This window comes from Castor canadensis, chromosome 2, assembly GCF_047511655.1.
Source record: "Castor canadensis chromosome 2, mCasCan1.hap1v2, whole genome shotgun sequence".
Taxonomy (NCBI): Eukaryota; Metazoa; Chordata; class Mammalia; order Rodentia; family Castoridae; genus Castor; species Castor canadensis.
Window position 1 is genome coordinate 138,752,853 of NC_133387.1, and position 23,603 is coordinate 138,776,455.

Sequence of the window (23,603 nt, forward strand, 5' to 3'; positions counted from 1 at the left end):
TTTTTAAAATTGTGATTTAAAACAACACGAGATCTACCATGGAAATAGATTTTAAGTTCAACACTGTTAACTATAAGCACTATGTAGCACAACAGATCTCTGGAATTTTCTCTAGTGTGACTGAAACTGCATCCATTGTACAGCACCACCTCACTCTTCTCTCTCCCAGGCCTTGGCAACCACCATCCTACTTTGTTTCCATGAACTTGCCTACTTCGCATACCTCTTGTAAAGTGTAATATGAAGTATTTGTCCTGAGACTGACTTATTTTTTACCTAACATAGGCTCTTAACATCCTTGAGAACACTGTAGCATATGACAGGATTTCCTTCTTATTTGATTGGATAGTATTCCATTGTACAGATATATCGTGTTTTTTATCCATTCATCTGTTGATGAACTTTTAAGTTGTTACCACCTCTTAGCTACTGGGAATAAATTACTGTCTTTGACTTTGATTTTATGTATCTTGGTGCAAATTTGAGTTCTTCATAGTTGGAGTCTATTCAGTTTCTTCAATCCAATGTTTATTTCCTTCCCCAAATTTGGGAAGTTTTCAGCCATTATTTCTTTAAATCAGCTTTTCCTCCCTCCCTCTCTCCCCCTCCTTCATCTTCCCGCACCCCGCCCCCAACTTCAGATTCCCATAATGTATACAACTGGTCTGCTTAATACTGTCTTATAAGTCTCCTAAGCTTTCTTTACTCTTTTTTGTTGTTGTTCCTTTGTCTGGACAAACTTATGTTGTTTTGTTTTGATTTTTTGGTGGGATTGGTGTTTCAACTCAGGGCTTCAGGCTTGCAAAGCAGACACTCTACCATTTGAGCCACATCACCAGTCCATTTTGCTCTGGTTATTTTAGAGACAGGGTCTCAAAAACTGTTTGTCTGGGCTGGCCTTGAATCATGATCCTCCATATCTCAGCCTCCAGGTAACTAAGATTACAGAAGTGAGCCACTGGTGCCAGGCTCAACTTGTTTTCAAGTTCACTGATTCTTTCTATTTGATCAAGCGTGTTGATGAACAATTCTAAGGAAATTTTCAGTTCAGTTACTGCATTCTTCAGCTACAAAATTTCTGTTCAGTTCCTTTTCATATTTTCTCTCTTTGGTTGTTTTTTTTCATGGATTATACATCATCTTTGTGATGGTTATTTTGAATTCTTCGTGAGTTAATTCATATACTTCTGCATCTTTAGGATCAGTTTCTGGAAATTCATCTTGTTCCTCTGTTTGGGTCATGTTTCCCTACCTCTTTGTGTGTCTCATAATTTTATGTTGGAATCCACATATTTGAAACACAGTCACTTCTCTTAGTCCTTTTAGACTGGCTTTATATATGGGAATATTCTCACCAACCAGCCCAACTAGTGATTCTGGGAACCTCTGAAACCTTTTGCAGGAGGAATGTGACTTTTCAGGGTCTGTGTGTCAATTTCTCAATTAAAGAGGCTTGCAATTTCCCAAGAGTTTATAATTCTTGTTTTTTTTTTTTTTTTTTTTTTTTTGGCAGTACTGGGGCTTGAACTTGGGGCCTCACACTTGCTAGGCTTGTTAGGCAGTGCTCTATCACTTGAGCCACTCCACCAGCCCTCCCTCTGGTATCTTTCTGTGGCACTGCAAGTTCTTTGACTTTATACAAGGAGACCATTTCACTCTGTTTTTGGTGGCCACTGGACATCCCAGCTATGCTGGCTTACCATCAGATCCCTGAGTCAGGTAACACACATGCCAGGCCACTAGGCAGCCCTCTAAAACCTAGAATGCTGGCTGTACACCGCATTCCTCTCCCTTCTGGTGGAGAAGCCTTGAGTTGTGCACCATCCCCTGCTTACACAGAGGAATGCCAGATGTAGCAAGCTACCTTGTGTTTTTCCATGTTTTCAGCAGCCCTCACACATCCAAATTATGCTGATTCCATCAGCACTACATGTGAGGTAAGGCAAAAAAACAGTACCCCAGGCAATCCTCTCAAATTCTAGAACTACTTGGGAGGCAGAGATAGGAGGATCACAGTTTGAGGGCAGCCTGGGCAAAAGTCAGTGAGGCCCTATCTCAAAAACAATCCAGGCATGGTGGTATGGTACATGCCTATAATCCAATCTACTCAGGAGGTGAAGTAGAAAGATCACAGTCTGAGGCTGGCCCCCCAAAAAAAAGTACAAGACCCTATATTAAAACAAACATAACTTCTGGGGGCATGGCTTAAGTGGCACAGTGCTTGCCTAGCAAGCATAAATCCCTGAGTTCAATCATCAGTACTACCAAAAAAACCAAAACAAAACACTGGATACCTGCCTCACCCTCTTTTGCCCTCAAGGGAGAAGCCATGAACCAAAGGATTCTCTGCTGGATTGAGCTATGCTGACTTGGGAAAGGAGCTGCTAGAAGTAAAGTGAAATTGGTCTCTTCACCAACTACAGCATGATGGTTCACCTGGGGTGCTACAACTTCCTCACTGGATTCTGGAATTCACATAAAGGTATTATGGTCCATTCTGAGTTTTTAAATCTGTGCTTCTGTTGAGGACTTCCTCTTATGTCATGTGCTGGTGTCACCACTCACACAGCTTTGACTGCATCATTCCCCTCCTCCAAAACTGCCCATGCCTCCCCACTGTTTGGCAAATCTGTCATTTTGGTCTGTAGTCTCACCCCATGTGATGGTTTCAGCCAACCACTCTAGGTGCATTATCTGCCTGCAGGCGTTCGCTGTTCCAGCCAACCTCTTTTAATGGCTTGACACCATTCTATTACTCCATCTGCTCCTGTTGCTCCTATATTCTAATTTCCCTTTTGTGTTTTTTTGTTGTTGTTTTTTGCTTTGAGTGTGTATATGTGCATGGGTTGGTACTAGGTTTGAACTCAAACTCTTGCACTTGCTAGATTCTCCTTTGAAATTCCTCTCTTCCAAGGGTTACATTCCATGTTAGGCCCTACACGAGTTGACCTAACAAGAATTATCTTTATACCCTGAAAAACACTAGAATGCTTTGGTTGAACTGTCCTTATTTCATTCAGCTTTACATCATAATTATTTAAGTACCTGTTTTATGAAGTTATAAGCATCCAGAAAATAAGAATTAATACTTAAGTGATATTAACAAGAGTCTTTAGTGAGTCTCTGTATTTCCATGTCGAAAGTATTCACTTAATTCACTGAATTGAGAAGACAGGCTGTCCTCTACTTGATGCTCCAGCACGGTCTCCTTACCCTAATCTTTCTAGTCACCTATATTTAGCACTTGCAGCTGTAGCTGGAAGGTTTTTTTTTTTTTTCTAGCTGGAAGGTTTAAGAGAAAATGAACACTTAGCCTTGGACACTATTGAATACCAGGTTTTGAATATCACTCAGAGTATCTTTAATAGAACAGCCTATGAAATGTATGGTAAGAACTCAATGATACCTTGCCTTCAGGATCCACCAGAAGAAGATGTTTTGCCTGGCCTCCCTGTAGTCCACTCAGTACATATTGGCCAGGGGAGGTTGTACTCTCCCGAACCAAAAAGTCCCCATCCTTTACCAAAAGGCTCTCTGCGGCCTTCCTACTCAGCTTGCCATGGTAGCATTCCTCATTCCACAGCTGCTGCTTAATGTGTGGCAAAGAATGTGAGCTGGCAGGCTGGGCTGTGGCACCTGGCTGAACAGTTTCTGGTGCCTCTGAAGAGAGAACAAAAAGAGAGACATCACCAAGTTACCTCCTCGTCCATCTGTTCACTCAGCAAATGCAACCTGAGGTCCTGCTGTACTACAGCCACTTTAAATAACATTGCTTACTAAGGCCAATAGGAGAAGGGGACCAGGAACTAGAGAAAAGGTTAGATCAAAAAGATCTAACACACAGGAAATCAATGTGAGTCAACTCCCTGTATAGCTATCCTTATCTCAACCAGCAAAAACCCTTGTTCCTTCCTATTATTGCTTATACTCTCTCTACAACAAAATTAGAAATAAGGGCAAAATAGTTTCTGCTGGGTATTGAGGGGGGTGGAGAGGGAGGGGGCGGAGTGGGTGGTAAGGGAGGGGGTGGGGGCAGGGGGGAGAAATGAACCAAGCCTTGTATGCACATATGAATAATAAAAGAAAAAGGAAAAAAAAATTAACCTAGAAGGTAACACACATGCACAGGAAATTAATGTGAGTCAACTCCCTGTATAGCTATCCTTATCTCAACTAGCAAAAACCCTTGTTCCTTCCTATTATTGCTTATACTCTCTCTTTAACAAAATTAGAGATAAGGGCAAAATAGTTTCTGCTGGGTATCGAGGGGGTGGCAAGGAGAGGGAGGGGGTGGGGTGGGAGGTAAGGGAGGGGGTGGGGGCAGGGGGGAGAAATGACCCAAGCCTTGTATGCACATATGAATAATAAAAAATAAATAAAATAAAAAGCACTTATCTTAAAATAAATAAATAAATAAATAAATAACATTGCTTCAGGAACAAATGAAAGTTTTGTTTTCAACAGGCTCTAATTTAAAGGTAGATCCAAACATTGCCTTTGGCTTCGATTACCAGGAAAGACTTGTCCAGGTGCAAGAGTTTTCCTTTCATATGAGAACTAGAACCAGCCCTTAAGAACCGCTTTTATAATGTAGAGAGAGGCTTTTTATGTTAAAGAGAAAAAGGGTTTATGTTATACCTGGATTACAGAAAACTACAATGTTACTAAATTCTTAAAATAACAACAGACACTTTGCTTATGCCCACTTTTTTGTTTGTTTGTTTATAAAAAGTATTTACTTAATATTGGATTACTCAGATTTTGGTTGTCTACAACAGAACACGGATACATACAGAATATAAGGGATTGGGTGATTTGGAAGAAGTAAGGAAGCCAGTTTCATTTTGGGAGAACTAGATTGCCTCCCACTAGTCCAGTACGGAAGTGGTCTAACTAAAAGTCGGCACCCTTGGGAGAACATGAGGAAGATACAGAGGTCAGGAAGTCATGCGCCTTTGAGACAGTATGCACCGAACTGGACCTGCTAGCTCTGTAACTCACGTTGACTCTCTTCCCACCCAAGTCAGGTCCACGGTGAACGCTGCTTGAGGGCATCATTTTACCACCGTCAAAGTCATTTCTGCAGCTCTAGCTCTAAAAGATTCAGGAACATAGCTGTTTAGCTTTACAGAAGGGAAGCTTAGAAGGAAGCCAGAATAGATATTGAGATAGTCAAATGACTGTGTATTTCAGAGTTATGTCTACTTTTTAACATTTAGCTTTTTTCTTTCCCTGTCTTTACGCTAATTTACAACTTACTAATATACTTCTAGACTTTCCTCTGACCAAAAATTTAAAGCTTTGCTAGGCAGTACAGCACTCCTATTGAATGACATCTTTGTTGTTTATATCATTCCCCTGCATGAACGAAACAGAACTGGTGAGATAAAAGAAGGCAAAACCTCAGTGAGGCATGGCCTAAGGAAGCTTACCAAGGCCCTGAAGGGAGTGAGAGCTTCGTCAATGAGAGGGCACACCAGCTCACACTCCGTACTATTGACACTGGGACTGATAGTAATTGTGTGGTTCCCACTTACTTTAATAGGCACTGCTAAATGCTTTTCATTGTTCATGCTGGCAAAAAAAAAAAAGATTCAGGGAAGGTTAAGTGACTTGCTCAGTCACAATACTGATATGTTCTAGATCCAGGATTTGAAAGTAAGTCTGACTCCAAAGCTCAGGATTTAAATCTTTCCATTTTCAAAACTGGTCTAGTCATTCTGCCTCTATGATATCCACAAAGGTCCTCAGGCGGCAGCAAGGCTATCAGGATGGTGCAGGGCATCTCCAGAAGTAACAGCCTAAAATTGTATGTCTGACAAATTTACCAGGAAAATAACCATAGAAACCAGACTTAGTGTTTTTAAATACAAAAGATATTCTGAAAATAAACCACTCTTTATTTTATTAACACAAAGGAGTATTTGCATGTCTTTATGACTCATTTGATGCTGAGCTTTACAACTTGTATATAACCATACCATGAAGTCACTGCTACAGGCAGCCAGTACCCTGTAGACGTAATCCAATTCTCCTGTAATATATTATAGTTTTTTCCTTACTTAATAACTTCCTTCTGTGTAACACAATTATGATACAGCATTCACAAATATATCTTTAAGAAATATCTTTAGTCTAAAACTAATGACTGGAATAATTCTTCTCTACAAATAATCAAATCTTTCTATGGTTGCCAGAGAAAGCCTGATGAACTATGTCCAGATTGATGAATAATACTTTTAGTTGCATTAGTGCTGCCTCTAATGAGTAGTCGTGTGTGTGTTTGTGGGAGAGACGGTTTGCATGAATGTGAGGTGAAACATTCATGCGTGTGTATGGGTGGGCGTACACATCTTCATGTATGATGGCTTTTGGTTTATTATGAGATTATGGTGAAGAACTTTTGGACAAGAACAAAACAAAAGAAAAACAGACATTATATCATCTTGAAAAGAGATCATGGGCCAGCCAGAAACATAGACAATGTTTTCCTAACACAGTTTCCCAAATTAGCACAAGGACAAGACACACTGTGCTGGGAGATTCCAACCATCCAAACATTTGCTGAAAATCTAACTGCTACAAGCAGAATACAGGACAGATTTTTTAAAATTTGCTTTAATTTTAAAAGTTCTACATGCTAATTTTTTTAATTCTGGGAAAAAGAAAATTAATCATCTGTGGTCCTATCACTAAATATAACAATGCTTAATTCTGTGGTATATTGTCTGTTATTTTGCTACACTTATGTAAAGTTGACTTGTAGAAAGATAATCATAATCTGAATATATATTTATACAATTTCTATTTAACAATGTTAAATAAATTGCTGATTAGATAGATTTTTCTCAGGAGTAGTGAAGGTTAAGGAAGCAGTGAGGAAGGCTGCACTAGACTTAACCTTGGCTCTGAACACCCCAAAAGTGATACAGATCATGCAAGAAAGAGTCATGTCACAGAGCTCCTGTTAGTAACTGCAGACATTTTGTTCACAGAACTTTACAAAAGCACAGAACTGATATGGATATCCACACCCATATCTATCTGATGAACAAAACCTCCAAAAGGGAAAATACAGCTTAAGAAAACAATTGGGGCTGAGAGTGTAGCTCAGTGATAGAGCACTTGCCTGGCATATACAAGGCCCTGGGTTCCATCAACAGCACCACACAAAAAAATCTAATATGCAAAACCTGTATCAAACAATTGCAAGTAATTCCTACGAGAAAGGAAGGATAAGACATTTAAAGAAGTCAATGTGATCTGTAAAGATGACAGTGATGAATTTTAAAAATGTTTTTCTTTGGCATTACTGGGCTTTGAACTCAGGGTCTCATGCTTGATAGGCAGGTCGGTCTTCTACCAGTTGAGTCACATCCCAGTCCTTTTTTGCTTTAGTTATTTCTCAGATGGGGAGGGGGGGGGTCTCACATTTTTTGCCTGGGCTGGCCTCAAACCATGATCCTCCTACCTATGTCTCCCACATAGCTGGAATTCTAGGCAGGTACCATCATGTTGGGCCATGCTTTTTTTGCATGCTTTATTAAAAGCACATTTTAAAAGAATTTTGTATTAATAATTACATTAGCAAAGGACAGGGGAAATTTTGAGATGTCCATCAATTAGGGACTGATTATATAAATTATGATGCATTCATATCATAGAATACTCTGAAACACATGAAAATAATGGAGGAGATCAGGTGCTAATATAGAAATTTAAATCTCTGAAGCTAAAAATTGAAATAAACATATAGAAGAGAGTTTTCAAAACTCATTTATCTTTTAAAGTAGAGATAGTAGGTAGGTAAGTAGTAGTACTTAACCATGCATTGATATTCTAAAAGTAATCATAATGTGAATTACAATTCGTGCCAATTCAAATTGATATTTTTCATATCAATCTGCTATTTTTTTTATTTTGGTGGGACTGGGGTTTGAACCCAGGGCTTTATACCTGCAAAGGAGACACACTACTGCCTGAGTCACATCTCCAGTCCCACTTCTGAATTTTTTTGAAAACAAACTGTCTTAAGAATAAAATATACACAAAAGTCGGGATAGTCATATAACTGAGGACACAACCAGAAGAAGGATATGAACTTTGAGAAGAGTGTCAGGGTTGAGAGAAAATCACCAGTTTCCTGGAGCCTGCCCTCTTCTCCCCACATCATGTTATAATAACTCCGTTTCCTATTGGGGACAACTGTAAATACAGTCAATTCTGGTTATTTACAGCAATTACATTTTATAAAGTTGCCATAAACAGTGAATTAGAGAAAACTAAACCATTACTCCTAAAACAAATAGGTTATATTCCTACAAGCCTCAGGTTACATTTTCATCAATCACATTTTCTTTTCATGTGGGTTTCTGTTTAAAGATACCTTCATTAGTCTGTCTTGTTGATTAACACTAAACTCACAGTCAACAACACTATAATTTATGACTGATTAATTTTATTTAACACACATTTTTCCTCTATAAGGCACATCACAGCCTTCTTGCACTTAGAAACATTAGAGAGCACTTCAGTACAATGCTTGGGGAACATTTTAAACAGTGAAACCACCAACAGATAGCACAAAAATCTGAAAAATTTGTCAGTAAATAGTCACAAAAGGATACTACAACATGAGAAATGAAACAAGAAGGCAGAGCTTTTCCTTGACTGACCTCAGCCAGACACATGTGTATCTATTAGACAACTCAAAGTTCTTGTTGCTGAGTGTATGTCTGCAAATGACCACACATGTACTATGAACATTGATTTTGGAGATTCAGCTAAATTTTAGTGAGTATGCTAATTCTCAAAAATGAAATCTGTGAATACTGAGAATTGACTATATATGGTGTATTAGTATGAAGTGTGAAAATTATACAATAATAATTTATTATATTACTAGTGCATGAAAACTATAAAACAGGAATTTTTTGTATTAAAAAGAAACATACATTTACCTCCATAAAGTGTCTGAAAATTTCAGACACTATTTGGTTATGGTTTTTTTTTTGGTGGCACAGGGGTTTGAACTCAGGGCCTCATGCTTGCTAGGCAGGTGCTCTTATCACTTGAGCCACCATACCAGCCTTCAGACACTATTTGATAGACAAAATGTTGACATCAAATATTAAACCTAGGAGCTGGAGGTGTGGCTCAAGTGATAGAGCACTTGCACTGCAAGTGCGAAAAGTGGGAAGCCCTGAGTTAAAACCCTGATCCCACCCTCTCCCCAAAAAAAAAAAAAAAGTTAAACATAAGTGGGAGGTTGAGATAGTACCCAGAGAAAAAGTATTCATAATATAAAGGGAGAATTACATGTCAACTAAGACAGTTATAAAGACAGAACAATTAGTATACAATAATGAATACATGAGTATATAGTCTAAGAGAATAGGTGTAATATAGAGCCCCCAAATAATTTCATCTATACAGGAGGAGCCTTGTATAACAGAGAGTGGTATTAGGGAAAAGAAGAGATTATTTTATTTACTCAATAGTGTTTGGAAAACTGACTCACATGGGTAAAACTGTTAGGCCCATCACCTATAAAATATAAGAGATCAGGTGGAATAAATATTATGGAAATGAAATTATAAATCCTATAAAAGAAAATGAAGTTAGAATCTGGATAAAGACAAAATTTAATCCAAAGAGAGTAAGAGACAGTAAAGATAAAAATGGAAATCAATGAAACAGAAAAGAAACAACAGAGAAAATTAAAACTTGGGTACTCAGGCAATAAAGTTAATAAACCTAAAAGAAGACTGAGTCAGTAAAAAGGAAAGAACTACTAATAATAAGAATGACAGCAGGGATATTACTACAGATCCTTCAGGCAATGAAAGGACAATAAAGGATATTCATTAAAAAGGACTCTAATCAAATGGAATCCTACAGAACTTTTGAGGATATTGCCAAAGAAATCATGATGTCTTATGTATGCTTTTTGGCCCCTGAAGCAAACTCCAACTCTCATGCCCACACCAAGGTGACATAGGCTGCAAAAGTTGTAAAGACTCCAAGAAAGGCACATTCTCCAACATCTACTTTGAGTGCATCCATGGATAACAATGGCAGGGATAATCTAGAGGGCACAGCCTGAGCCCGCAGATGATACTGGACAGAAAAAGTCTTCTCCTGAAGCTGAACGTGGATCCCAGGAAGTCGTTTTCCCCATCTCCTAGCAGGATTTGGTAATTGCTGAGGACCAGTAACTCCTGTCCCATGCTGTTGCACTCTTCCCTTTGTGAATGTGAGCTTTTACCATTAAGTTTGGGTGTGGGAGGAGCAGACAGCTTGGTAGATAATAAGGGTCCCCATTCCATCTTGGATGCTGTTATTGTACAGGGTATCTGCAATGTCTCCCTTGGGGACAGGATAAACATGTTCTATGTGGAAAGACAAACACATGGATATATGAGAGGCAGGAAGATGTGGTGTGGCAGAGAGTTGTCTCCAGGTGTCTATCCTCTCTTTCATTAACTACAGAACTCTTAAGTTCTGGGCACCAAGCTAGAGTAACTTTTCTAGTCTCCCTTGGTGGTAGGGATGGCTGTTTGTCTAACTTCTGCCAGTGGCAGGTGAGAAGATGAGGTCTGCCACTTTTGGTCATATCCTTTCAGGGAATGTATATGCATTCCTCTTGCCTTCCTCTCTCCATACCGGCTGAATACAGATGTGATAAAAACCCAAGCAGGCACCTTGGACCAGAGACAGAAGCCAGGTGCCAAGAATAGCAATGCTGCCTTATACTAGTCCTGTACTTCCAATTTTTAAGTCATTTAAGTAAAAGAAACACACTTCAGTCTTTTTACACTACAGTATTTTGAGGGGTTTCTTTGTTATGGCAGTTTAGGCTGAAACTAATAATAAGTAGATATAAAAATTAGATAGCACTAGAACTAAAGAAACCGTTCAACCATGTGCAATGAGAATACTGTATCATACTTTCCTTGTGTCGGCAGTATGACAGAAAGATATGGGGAGCCCTGAGAGCATATTATGTACACAGATCTGGATTTGGGTTTGTTTGGTTTGAGTTTTTACTTTTGTTTTCAATACTGCACTGATCAGTAAGTTTTTGTCTGGATAAAAGAGGCTAAGTGTGCCTAAAGAGGTCAACAAGGATTTTTAGGGAAGAAGGAAGGAAATAGAGGAACCATTACAGGAAAAATATTAAAGATTCATTTAAGATATTTTATGGAAAAACATATGTGAAGTTACTTCTACTCCATGTCTTCATAAAATGCTCTTAAACCAATATATTTATGCTGTTGAGGCTGGATTTATTTTTTTTACAGGGAGCAATGGCAAGCTGAAATTAACTTCAAGAGGGCAACAAAAAGCCCAGGAGGGCCATGGTACATTAAATCTAATGAGAAACAAAAACTGAAAAGTATCTGTTGCCACTAAAGCAGGAAAAGGAAAAAAAGGGTGAAAGAGAAAGCTGAAATTAGGGAAAGAAAATTTTAGACAAGGCAGTCTTATTTATTTTCAACTATTAATAGGATTGATTTTGCCTTATGGGTTAATTTTGATTCTATATTACTGAATTGTCTATGACAAAAGACAAGGCTTCTTTGCTGGAATTACACATATTTTTAACATTGAATATTTGATTGTAAAGAAACTACAAAGAAAAAAGAAACTGAAGTTGGGAATCAAAGCATATCCCAGGTCACCTAAACTGAGCTCAGTAAGTTTTCCAATATGTTGTGCTTCTGGAAAGTCCATGAAATGGAAGCTGTACACTCTTACAAAAGTTACTTTTAAAACTATCCTTACAACAAACACTACCTTATCCACATAGGATATGTCACATGTCACTGAGCAAGCTTACTGCAGAAATCTGAATTCATTTCATATCCCATCACTCATCTCACAAAATGGCCTTTGCTGTAGACACAGAGATGTGCTGTCCAGATCCCTCCTCTGAGAAGCAACAATTCCATTTGCAGCAGTCAGCCTCCAGCTTACCAGCCCTTCAGGGTCTGCCTCAGAGGCCCATGGGCTTGTCCTCCCTATAGTGCCCCAGATCCAGAATGAGAAACTTGAAGCTATAAAGGGCTATCCATCTGGACCCAATATAGGACAACTCTGACAGCATGGCCAAGACATTATCAGGTCTGTGCTTATAGCTCCAGCTTCCCAATCTTTCTTCCTCCCTTTGCTTTCTGAAATTTTTCCCAATAAACACCCTGCATGTCAAGGGTCGATCTCAATGTGTGCTTCTCAAGACAAATGGGTTGGATTGAGTGCTAAGATTGATCTCATAAAGTTTGAAAAAGATGAACCACTTTCCACCTGGCTGACAGTAAGGACTCTTCTCGTAGTCTAAAGAGCCAAGGTCGTCTGTTGAACCCCATGCGTAACAAAATCTTCTTTTAAATTTAGCCTTGCCACTGCAGCCACACTAGCTGGGGAGAAACTTTCTGGGCCAGTGAAAGAACTTTCTCAGCGTCTGGGTCTCTAGCCTTGGAGCAAACCAAACTGGCCATCAGTCCAATCTTTGAATCCAACAACCTTCAATACTTTATGAAAAGCATCTTTGTTTATTTATTTTTCAGATGTTTGTAGGCTTTGGGCTTATTTTGCTTTTATTTATTTATGTGCCTGTTTATGATTTGCCCCTGGAAGCAATTTGGCAGGAAAATGTTTGTCTTATTGTATTTTACCCACAATACATGGTTGAAAAGAGGAGCCATCTTATTTTACTGCTGTACAGATATCTTATCAAGATGTTTTTAAATGAATAAAATGAATGTCACTAAACAGAACAGAAAGAGCGGCCATTGTTCTTCAAGCAAATAAGCAAATTTGAAATTATCTTCTGGCTTCAACAGCACTTCCTTCAGCAAAACATGCAACAGAACTAAAAATGACAATAAATTCGGGGTTTGAAAGGATTATTCAGAAACAGTGTACCAGAACTGTGTTACACAAAATATTTCCACAAAGTTCTGATCTATAATTAACTATAGTGAGGTGCTAAGGTCAAAAAATAACATTTTTAACTCCTTAAAAATGAAGTCAAGAAAACGATCTTCTTAAAAATGAGAACCAAAAAATAAATACAGAGTTTGTATAGTGAGTTAAATAGTACCCCCCAAAAAAGATACATTCAAATCTGCCTAATCCCTGGTACCTATGAATGTGATCCAATTTGGCAAGAGGGTCTTCGCAGATATAATTAAATTAAAGATCTTGAGGTGAGATAATCTTATGCAATCATCTCACTCAAAATGTAGTAACTGTCATCCTGAAAGAAAGAAGAAATGTGAGACACAGAGACACAGGGAAAGGTGATGTGAAGACTGATTCAGAGATCTGAGGGAAGTGCCTACACGCTACAGAACATTTAGCATTGCCAGCTGCCACCAGAAGCAAGGAGGGAGGGCTAGGACACCTTCTCCTCAAGTATTCCCAGAGGAACCAATCCTGCTAACACCGTGATTTGGAACTTCTAGCTCCATAACTTCAACAGAATAAATTTCTGTTGCCTTAAACACCCAGTTTGTGGTAATTTGTTACCACAGCCTGGAAATCAATACAGACAATGAGTAGGTACTTACTTCCTAGGTGCCATGGGCTCCCCAGTGGCTGAGCTGAGCTTTGATTTCTAGCAGAGCCAAGCGTACTTTGAAGAGCCTGTGTATTAATGTAGCAGGGGTCATCAAAGAGATCCACTCGACACATATGCTTCATTAAAGAGACATCTCGTTGGGACTGCACCCCTCTCTCATGGGAATTACCTGTAGTAATTAATAGTGATCAGTGCATTATATTGTTGCTTTGTAAACAGTAAATAATGTTGGAGTTGAGAATTGATAAGAAGCTGATAGTCATTTCTACCCCAAAGATTGAACACTGACTTTTAAGTTTGATAAGCACCAGTTTTTGATGAAAAGCCACCCTATCTTTGGCCTTCCTTTCCTTCTTTGCCCCATCCCTCAGCTGACCCATTGCTTCAAAAGCAGATAAGAGATAAGCAGGAAGAGCCAAAAGAGAAATGACCACAGAAGGGAAAAGACCAATTGTGTCAGCAAACACCAACAGTCTGCAGCTCAGAGTGGTGGGTGGGCCAGGAATAAGGAAAACATGTATGATATTGAACTCAAAGATCTATTATTAATTAAACTCTTCAAAAATTTCATTACTTAATTCAAAAAAATTCTCATTTCCTGTGCATTAAATTAATTTCAAAATGAATGAATGGATAAAATAAAATTCTTAGGAGAGGGAGTCTGACCTCTCTCTATTCCCAAAACTTTTTCTTGCCATGCTCAGCCTTGTACTGATTGCTGTTACTTCCCCTCCTCTGCTCTTAACCCATTCATTCTATTCTATACACTGTGGCCAAAAGATCCTTTAAAACTGCAAACCTGATCAAATTTTTCTGAGATTTAAAAACCTTTCAATTGCTTCCCATAGTCTTTTACAAGCTGAAAGCCTTGCTCTATCTACCAGATTCATTCCTCTTTCTCCTCCCCAGTCTCTGCCAGGAGTCACGCTGGCCTTCCTGTAGTATGATCTCCACAGTCAGGGCTGTCTCCTCTGATTAACATGCTTCTCCTTCTCCATCAACCCTCACCTTTCTGATGTTAATTTAAACATCTCTTTTTTAGGACTGCCTTCCTTAACCCTCTAGGATAAACTAGGTCTCTGCTTTCCTAGCTGTCTGTACTTAACTTTTGAAGGTCATTCCATATTCATTTCTACTATATGTTTAAGGTCTGTGCTGAATCTAGACTGCATGTTCCATGAAAGCAAGGATAATGTTTGCTTTGTGGACAGCTGCAACCCTGCATGTCCCTGGTATATAACAGTTACGGAATGCATGGATATTAGCACAGTATTTCACCACCTGGCGGCAAGAAGTACTCTGCAACACACAGATGATTCTGTCCTAAGAATGCCAAGATAAAATAATTTTCTTTTCTGGTTACAGAACGTTCATAGTTTTAGCTTTATGTGATACAGGATCACTATGAAGTTATACCTAAAGTAAAAACACTGCATTGCCTTACCAGAAAATATTAGTCCTTTTATTGCTTCAGTCATTAAACCCCTTTGCTGTAGTCCAAAAAGACCAAGCTCATGCTGGATTTCACATTGTGGTCAATAGTGCTATGATTCTTGCAACTCACAGTATGGGAATTTAGGAGAATACCAAGTTAGAAAAGCCCAGTTCACAGACTACAGGCTTACTACCTGCTCCTCCTTTACTCCTTTTCTACCTGTCACTGTTACATGGCATTTTGTCATGTGTCATTCTTCATATGTAGGCTAGCCTGAGGGAAGAGGGCATTCCTGGGAGGGGAGGGGTTGTCAGGGTACCACATTTATTTGTGCATTTTGTGAGATATGACAGTGTCCTTTGCTTGGTTAGGTGGATTTATGAGTTATATTGTCTACTTAACAAAGGTTATTTTTACAAATGGAAAGTAACTAAAAGATCACTGCAAAGAAATCAAGGGTTGAAGATAAGTTTTTTCCTCTTAGTACAAATTCCTCCTTACCAGTGTTAATGAGCTTATAAATAATGACCTAATGAGATTAGAACTTTGCCCACTGAAATTACAACTATCAAGATCTGAAATTAAGTCTTACATCTATTTTCTTTAACAGTAAATACTTTAAATGTACATTGGGCCTTGAGATATTTTCTAATCCAGTGTTGTGACTAGTAAGGCTTTAAAAAAAAGTTTATCATCACTCTACTTTAAAATTTTTCTATATTTGTGTACTTTATAATACCTTGCAATATATTAATATACACAACTTATGTATGCTTGAAAAACCATTTATTTAGAAGTATCTGTTTATAAAAAGTTACTGAAAGTATAATGTGACCAAAAGTGCTTGCAAGTGATTAAGAGGTCTGCTTCTCATAAGGACCTGAGTTCAAATGTCTGTGGTATCTCTTACTATCTGTGTGGCCTGACTCAGTTAAGACTTGGTCTGCATATCTGTAAAATATTATTGTGGTGATTAAATGAAATAATGCTAATGAGACACTAAACATAGTGCCTGACTCCTACTAGGCATTCAATAAATAGTTTCCTTCAGTGCTCAGTTGTTTTATTATTTTATTGATGCTTTACACAGACACTGATCTCTTACTATAATATTCCTCCTCCCCTTTCTCTATCTAACTCCTGTTTGTCCTTTAGCATTCTGCTCTGGAACCATCTCCTTCAAGAAGCCTTCCCAAGTTCTTCCTTCCTCCAACTTGGGTAAGGTTCCACACCATAAAATTCTGTATGTGTTCACTTGTCTGTCTTCCCCCTTGAGACTGCAAATGCCTCAAGTGCTTGAGGAGAGACTGGACCCTCTTTATTTGTGTGCCTTTCACAACTTCACTGTCTGGTGCAGAGTAAATACTCAAAAGTATTTGTCACCTGAATGAATGAATGTATGAAGATCTACTCATGTTTTTAACCTCAGGAATTCTTCTTTTTAGAAAACTCAGCATGTTCTGAAGATGCTGAATCAACTCTTAGCATAGGGTGCTGACTTATCTGCTTCCTCACAGAGCACTGGCCTGAGCTGACCATGTCACTTTCACCATCCTGAAGGACTGAACAGAAGCATTAGTTTCTCTTGAAAACTTCCATTCCTTCTTTTCAAATGTGCCATCACAGTTGAGTTGGCAATGTTGTCTTAAAATTTTGAAAAAGACACCCTGTCTGTGCCCAAATTTAAAAATCATTCTTGCCTAAAGTGAGTGGTTGATGGGAGCTTAACCACAAATACCAGCCATCATGCATTCCAAAAGCTCTCTGTGCCAAGTACTACTCTAAGAACCTATCCAACCTGCCTGAGAGAAATTTGTAGCAGAAAACAAATACATACGTACTGCATATACTATACATAAAAGTTTCAAAGGCAAGCTCTTAGGGTTTGTGGGAATTTAACAACATTTTGATTTAAAATATCAGCATTTCCATTTTAACTTGACTATTGGAGAGAAACATCATTGTATTTTGCTAATTGTATTTTTCCATGAATAAGTTCAGTATTAAGGATAGAGACCTTTTCTATGTCTAGTAATAAATACAATTAACTCCTTCAACAACCAGAAGCCTTATTGCAGTATTTATAATACACCCAGAATTCAAGTTTTAAGTCAATATTTGAATAAATAAACGTCTTGAAGGAAAAGGCCCAACCTTACTGAAAATATTTATATAGGTGTCTCTCAAACCCTATGTATGAATCTCTGGGAAATACCACAGAAACTATGTATTTGCTATTCCGGCAACTGGTCAGTTTGCTCATTGGTCAAGAATTTTAGGCAGGAACGCCTGACTGATGGATGGCTGGGGATGAAAAGACACCATAGTAAGGAACTTTCTCTTGCAACATAGGAGTGACCTCACTTGGCGTGGTCTCTGGAGCATGGGTTGAGTCCTTCTGTCCCACTGTTCCTTCTATCCCCCCTGCTTTTCCTTTCTCCCTCCTTCAGTTTCTTCCCCTCCTCTTTCTTTGTACCTTTCCCTGTCACTTTCTTACGAAGACGTTCTGTTGTCCCCCAGATTAAGTTAGGTTTCCATACTATGTGTTCCCATACCTTGGACACTGGAAACCTTAATCACATTTGTTGGCATCTGTTTAAAGTGTGTCTTTCTGACTGAACTGTGAACTATGTATGTGCCAGCTGTGTCTCTAGTGCTAGCCCTTAGTGCCAGTGCCTGAACCATAAGAAGTCTTCAACAAATATCACTGAGTGAATTGTTCAATAAATTAAGAATGTATGAATGGCATAAAACATTATATGGAGATGTTTCCAAGTGAATTTCTAAACAGAGAGAAAATGTTTACAATACTGTAGGGCACACACACATTCCTGACTGCTAAATGCTTAGGTTGGGAATTTCCAGAGTGAAGCAAAGGAGGGAAAGTGGGGGGACTTAGAGCTCCTAGAGAGCTTAATTTTTAAAAAGAAATTCTATTTATCATTAATTGAATTTTTTAGTCATATTATTAAGAATTAGTTTGGAATTTTAAATAACTTTAACACCATGGAATTTTAATTTTTATCAAAAGGAGGCATGCTTTTAAAAGAAGTTAAAATACTGCCTTAGCTTGCTACTCTTTTTTTACGTAGTGGAGAAGGATAAGGATCAGAGCTCTGTTAGAAATAATAAATTCTCATATATCCCCACTATACAAAAATAATAAAATTAATAGACTACAATGTCACGATGACATAAAAATATAAAGAATTTTGGAAGTGACTACCTTCTAGGTGGCCTGTTCCTACTCATCTGACTCCTTAAAAGTGGTCATCCAACTCCATCCTCCAGCATATCATTTATATTATTCAGTCACTTCCCCTTCTAAAGCTGCAAAATTCTCCTTCCCAAATAAATAAATGCTTTCAATAACTTGTAAGAATGAAATAACTAACTGATCGTATAACTTGCTTTTATCAAAATAAATTTCCAGTCTCCTAACTGATGTCCTATGTTTGTGTTGTGGAAAAGTTTTGCCCAATGTCACTGGTCACAAACAGTAATAAAACAGTAATACCCTAGCAGGTATGGAGCAGATGAGCCCCTAACTGGTACTCTCACATTTCAGGTATCCCTTTTGTTCTCTTTGCCGAACTAGAATAAAGCTTTTATCTTAATCCTAATGGATCTGACAGGCATCGATTTTCACATTAGTTTACAGTCTGATCTTTGAAGTGGAATTCCCTTGAGTTTTGAGAAAGCACCTTTCCAATGAGGGAGTTTTCACAGGTTCAGAGCAGTACAAAATCCTGTAAGGCAAAATCACCAGCATGATGGATCACACACAAGCAAGAGAGAGCCATGAGTCTTTCTAGTGACTGCACTTGTGGCATTCTGGGTCTCTCTGGACAGCATGCAGTCAAAGGATTATGGGTTTAGCTATATACACCTGAGTTTTCCATTAGCTGTTTCAGAGCAAAGGCCACGCACGTTCATATGATTTAAAAGGAATCAAGGGAGTGGCAGCTTGTGAAGGGCATAGTACCTACCTATTACTCTACTTTGTTCAAGACAGTTCTCATATACACTGCTGCACTTGGAGTTCCCAGGCTGTACAAACAACAAATTGTGAAGCATTTACAAACAGTACACATTTGTAAACTTAAAAAAGAAAAACAGACGATAACAATACTCCCAGCAGACAACTTCACTTTCTGACACAAGAAACTTAGGGCAGGTAAGAAACTGAGATTCTGGGTGGGAGAGTACACTCCTTGTAGTCGCCTTTGGGAGCTGCAGAGGTAAATCTTCTGGGGGAGCATCATAAAGTCTAAATGTCCTGTGTCTTGAGGGGTCCTGCTTCTGGATTCAATCAAAGTTTCAGTCAGAAAGTGATTTTCTGTATGAATGCTGGTCATGTAGCCAACCTCTATATAATTGTGAGTTGACAGATTGAACCCTACTCTACTGAAGTGTTTGCCAGGCTCATTTTTCATTCCTGAAAATCTTACCCAAAGGGCTTGGCTTCAATCATCTCTACACATTTAGGTGCCCAGCAGCTGGTTGGGATCCACTGATAACTTTGAGAACAGCAGTGTCCATGCTTTAGAAAGATTTTATCTGGTAGTACCATGCAATTGGGTTTCAGAGAATGAGAATGGAAACAGGAAAGGGGCTTTCAGAATCATCTAGGTGAGTGAGGACCAGAATTTAGAAGGTGCAGTCTGAAAGGAAAAGTTTGGGTGGGTTGAAAAGATAATTTGATGGTAGAATCCTACATCTTGAAAAACAAATTGATATGGAGCCCAAAATGTGGCAAAAACAGAAGATGTGGATTAGTAAAAGAGTGGCAGTGACATTAATAAGCATGAGTAAACCAGTAGATGAACTGAGTTTGGAACTGAGGCAAAAGTGCTGAGTTCACCCTTGATTGAGTAAGCATTGTAAAGCAATGTAGCATTGCAGCTGGGGAGCAGGGTAAGGCTTGAAGACAGAAAGGACAGAAGAAGTGTGTACACATGTGGCATGCCAGAGGGGAGTTGAGGACCCAGGACAGGGCAGAGCTTTAGAGAGTGCTTACATTGTGGCAATGGGCTTTCAGGGGATGGGATAGAAGAAAATGTGATACAAATAAGAAAAAACACAACTACTTTGAAATGAATCAAGAGCAAATGTATAAAATGTTAATTATAGAATTTAGAGGGTAAGTATGTGATTGATCACTGGATAATTCTTTCAACTTTTTTGCATATTTGAAAAATATTCATAATAAAATGATGGAAAAGAAAAAGGAAGGAAGGAAAGGAGGAAGAGAGGAAAAAAGCAGTAACTAAAGATATGACAAAGAGAATGACAAGATGGAAATGTTTTGAAAGATAACAGAAAAGGTTTCAAAAAAGAAGAGGCAGCCAACAGGTGTCAAATGTTGTAACAGATGCAAAATATTGAAAAGGCAAATAGATTTAGCAATTAAACCACTGGCAACCATTGTAAAAGTCATTTCTATTAAGTTATCAAGCATAGTACAGGTCTTTAAAGCATCACTCGGCTGTGAAAGTAAAGATAAAGACAATGCTTCCTACAAGTTTGTGAGTGAAAGGAAGATGAGAAGGAGGTGGGACATTATTAGTTGGGTTAGAGAAGTCCAAGTTTATTTGTAAACAGAGGGAAAAAAACAACTGAGAATAAATATCGAGACAGAGATTAACAAAGAGGACAAGGGCATAGAGTTAGAAGGAGGAGACTGGATTGAAAGCACAGAGAAAAGCTTAGCTTTGGAGACCGTTGCTAAGGAAAAGAAGCAAGGAGAACACAGAAAGACTTGGGGATGGGGAAGGGTGAAGTTGAGGATAACATATTGGATGGCTCTAGTTTTCCCAGTGAAATGAGGTATGAGGTCATCTGCTGAGGCTGTGGATGGAGGACTGGGAGTAAAAATGGTCTAGTACAGGCTCCAACAGTGATTCACTCTCTGGCCATGCATTTAAGGAAGATGGCACTTAATCCAAACTAGCATTTAGAAACCGTTGGATTAAGTCCTCTAGTGATAAGGGCAGAAACACATCGCTGGTTCCTGTAACAATAAAATATTACTTACTAAATAGCACAACTTCTCACACTGGATGGGGCAGTAAGCCATTTGTTCTGTGGTTTGAACTTTGACCCGTACATCTGAAACTCCACCTGCAGGTGGTTGCTTTCCTGGGATTTCATTGTAATATTCATGGTCTTCTCTCTCCTCAGCATGGCCATCAATATGCACCTCCTCACTGTAAGGAAAAAAGAACCCTCAAGAAGCTGGGCAGGAATTCAAATGCTGTAGGGGATGCAAAGGGATCAGAACCAAGCAAATCATCCTGAAAAACTTTGCATTCATGTTTTAAGTTTACAGCCGTGCTTAAGTGATGTCAAACATCTGGGTGGAAACAACTACGTGATTGAGTTGTTTAGATTTCTATAGATAATCAAAGTGGATGGAGCCAACAAAAAGTGTGAAGGGTGATGCTTTTGTGTTTCCCCCAGTAATAAATAATGGTAGTAGTAGTAGTAGTAGTAGTAGTAGTAGTAGTAGTAGTAATAATAATAATAAACTTCCTAAATGTAAGGCATTTTAGTTTTAGGATTGTAAAAATGCAAAATCTTCTTGGGTATCTGCAGCACACTTCAACTGTTCCATCTGGGGACCGTTTTATTCAAAGAAAATTTAGATATTATTCTTTGAGTAGAGGGCCTGGACAAGTTTATTAAACTAAGATGACAAAAAAAGAGAGAGAGTGCTATGGCCAGTTATCTTGTCTGTACAAAAGTAGACGAGTATATGGGATTCATAAAGAAATATTAGAGCCATATGCGGCAAGTGGGTAGATTTATGTAAACATGAAATTTTTTTTTAAATTGAAAGAGGGTAAAAAAAGAAACAAATGAATTTTCTTCCAAATGGAATTAGTAAAAGTTTCTTCTAAAAAAAGGAATAAATCGTGTTTCTTAGCATAAACTGATTCTACTGATGATCCACACAGTTTTGTTGGATTTATTACATGTAAACAAAATGATAGCACTGAGATGAAAGAGCTATCCTGGGAAAAGCTGAGGATCATGGCTTCTGGTAATCCCCTTTTCTTTGTTACCCTAACCAGTTCAGGGGGGAGATCACCTAACCCAGTTTTTGTTGAAACACAAAATCACAAATTAGAGGTGGGAGGGGAAGCGTACCCAGGAGCTTCCTTTTTCAAGTGTGAACTGTGTGAGCCAGAGGCCTCTCTGCATTCCACACATGGTGGAGTCTGAGGGGCCTCAAAGGGTTCAGCTTTCATTGTGGACTTTTTGGGCCTGAGACAGAACAACCAGATCATTGGGCACTGTGTCCCTCCTCCCTGCCACCGTGTAGCTGAGCTGTTCTAGCTACACTGCAAACCACAAACTAAGTGACATGCAGCAGACATTTGATTCTTATTATTCTGCTCTTTGTTCTTGGCTTTATTTTGTTTTTACTAATATGCAAGAAATCTGTGGTTAAAACGAATCTGAGAAACGTGTTGATGTCTATTATTTTATAACTGCCTAACTCATAGCTCTACATAACACTAGGAAAAGAGGACTGACTCCTCACTACTGCTGTCTTTTTAAATCTTGTTCTAAAGCAAGAGAAAAATACCAGGATAAATGTGAATGGAAGAAAAATAGAAAATGTTCCTATCATTTTGTACTGAAACTATACCTGTTGGTAAGAAAAAAATACTATTTCATTCATTGACTTTAAAACATCATATTAATTAAAAAATATATAAAGAGAGAGCAAGTCAAATAATTATAAACTCTTGGCTGACCTTTCACAAGAAGTAGTCAAAGAAGGATTTTTCAAGTACTGCTTAAACCGGAGTTCAAAAGCCTGCCCTATGGTACCTATGACATCTTGGGCCATTCCATTGCGACATTCCAATATGTGGCATGCTGTGAGGACAAATATAAAAAATTAATATTATAATAGATTTTCAATACGAGAAGGTCATAGAAAGTCAAAATAGTTCCAAAACATGAACTAAAAACCGGATAAAAGGGAGCAAGTTTACAAGCTTTCTTCAGCTCTGAAACGATATAATCAATACTGCATATTTCATGTGAATCAACAAGAAAAACATTCAAAGCTTACATCTAAATATCTCAACACACAAATTTGGTCTGAAGGCAAGTATTTTGGGCTCACATTTTAATAAAAATGGACTGCCTTGACTAATGGTGTGACTAATTTTTTGTGCTAGCTCTTGAATTCAGTGCAGTAGATGCGTAGGGCAGCAATCCCAGGAAAATGAGGATTGAGGTCTCGTCTTTGCATGACACTTTATGGAAGACTGAAAAAGAGATAATTTGCCAAATCCATTCCCAAAATGAAGGCTGAGTTGCTGATGAAGACAGGGGCTTTGGAATATCCTTACCTCTATCTAGCCCTCTGCCTCGTCATTGCTATGGTAAAGCAGTGATAAATACAGTAATACCCATGTTTGAAATCCCACTTAAGAACCACCTCCAACAGGCACTAAAATTAAGATTTTATGAAGGTGTCATTACCAGAAGCTAACCAATTTTTGTTAGATTGTTTCTCAGAGAAGCAATTACTGAAGAGACTAGTTTTCACACGTAAAATAA

At 38.4% G+C, this 23,603-nt stretch overlaps 1 protein-coding gene across 2 annotated transcripts in view; it reads right to left on the minus strand.

The window, feature by feature from the left end:
• The window catches only part of Shc4 (SHC adaptor protein 4), a 123,944-nt gene that overhangs the window by 5,231 nt on the left and 95,110 nt on the right, over nucleotides 1-23,603 (minus strand). Inside the window, exons 7-11 of one of the 2 annotated variants that reach the window (XM_020160548.2) lie at nucleotides 22,787-22,910; nucleotides 21,058-21,229; nucleotides 19,010-19,070; nucleotides 13,575-13,754; nucleotides 3,407-3,660 (exon numbers count right to left, since the gene is read on the minus strand). In XM_020160548.2, coding sequence (XP_020016137.1) covers nucleotides 3,407-3,660; nucleotides 13,575-13,754; nucleotides 19,010-19,070; nucleotides 21,058-21,229; nucleotides 22,787-22,910 — 791 coding nt within the window. The remainder of the gene's footprint in view (nucleotides 1-3,406; nucleotides 3,661-13,574; nucleotides 13,755-19,009; nucleotides 19,071-21,057; nucleotides 21,230-22,786; nucleotides 22,911-23,603) is intronic. The other variant, XM_074065907.1, reaches the window with a different exon arrangement.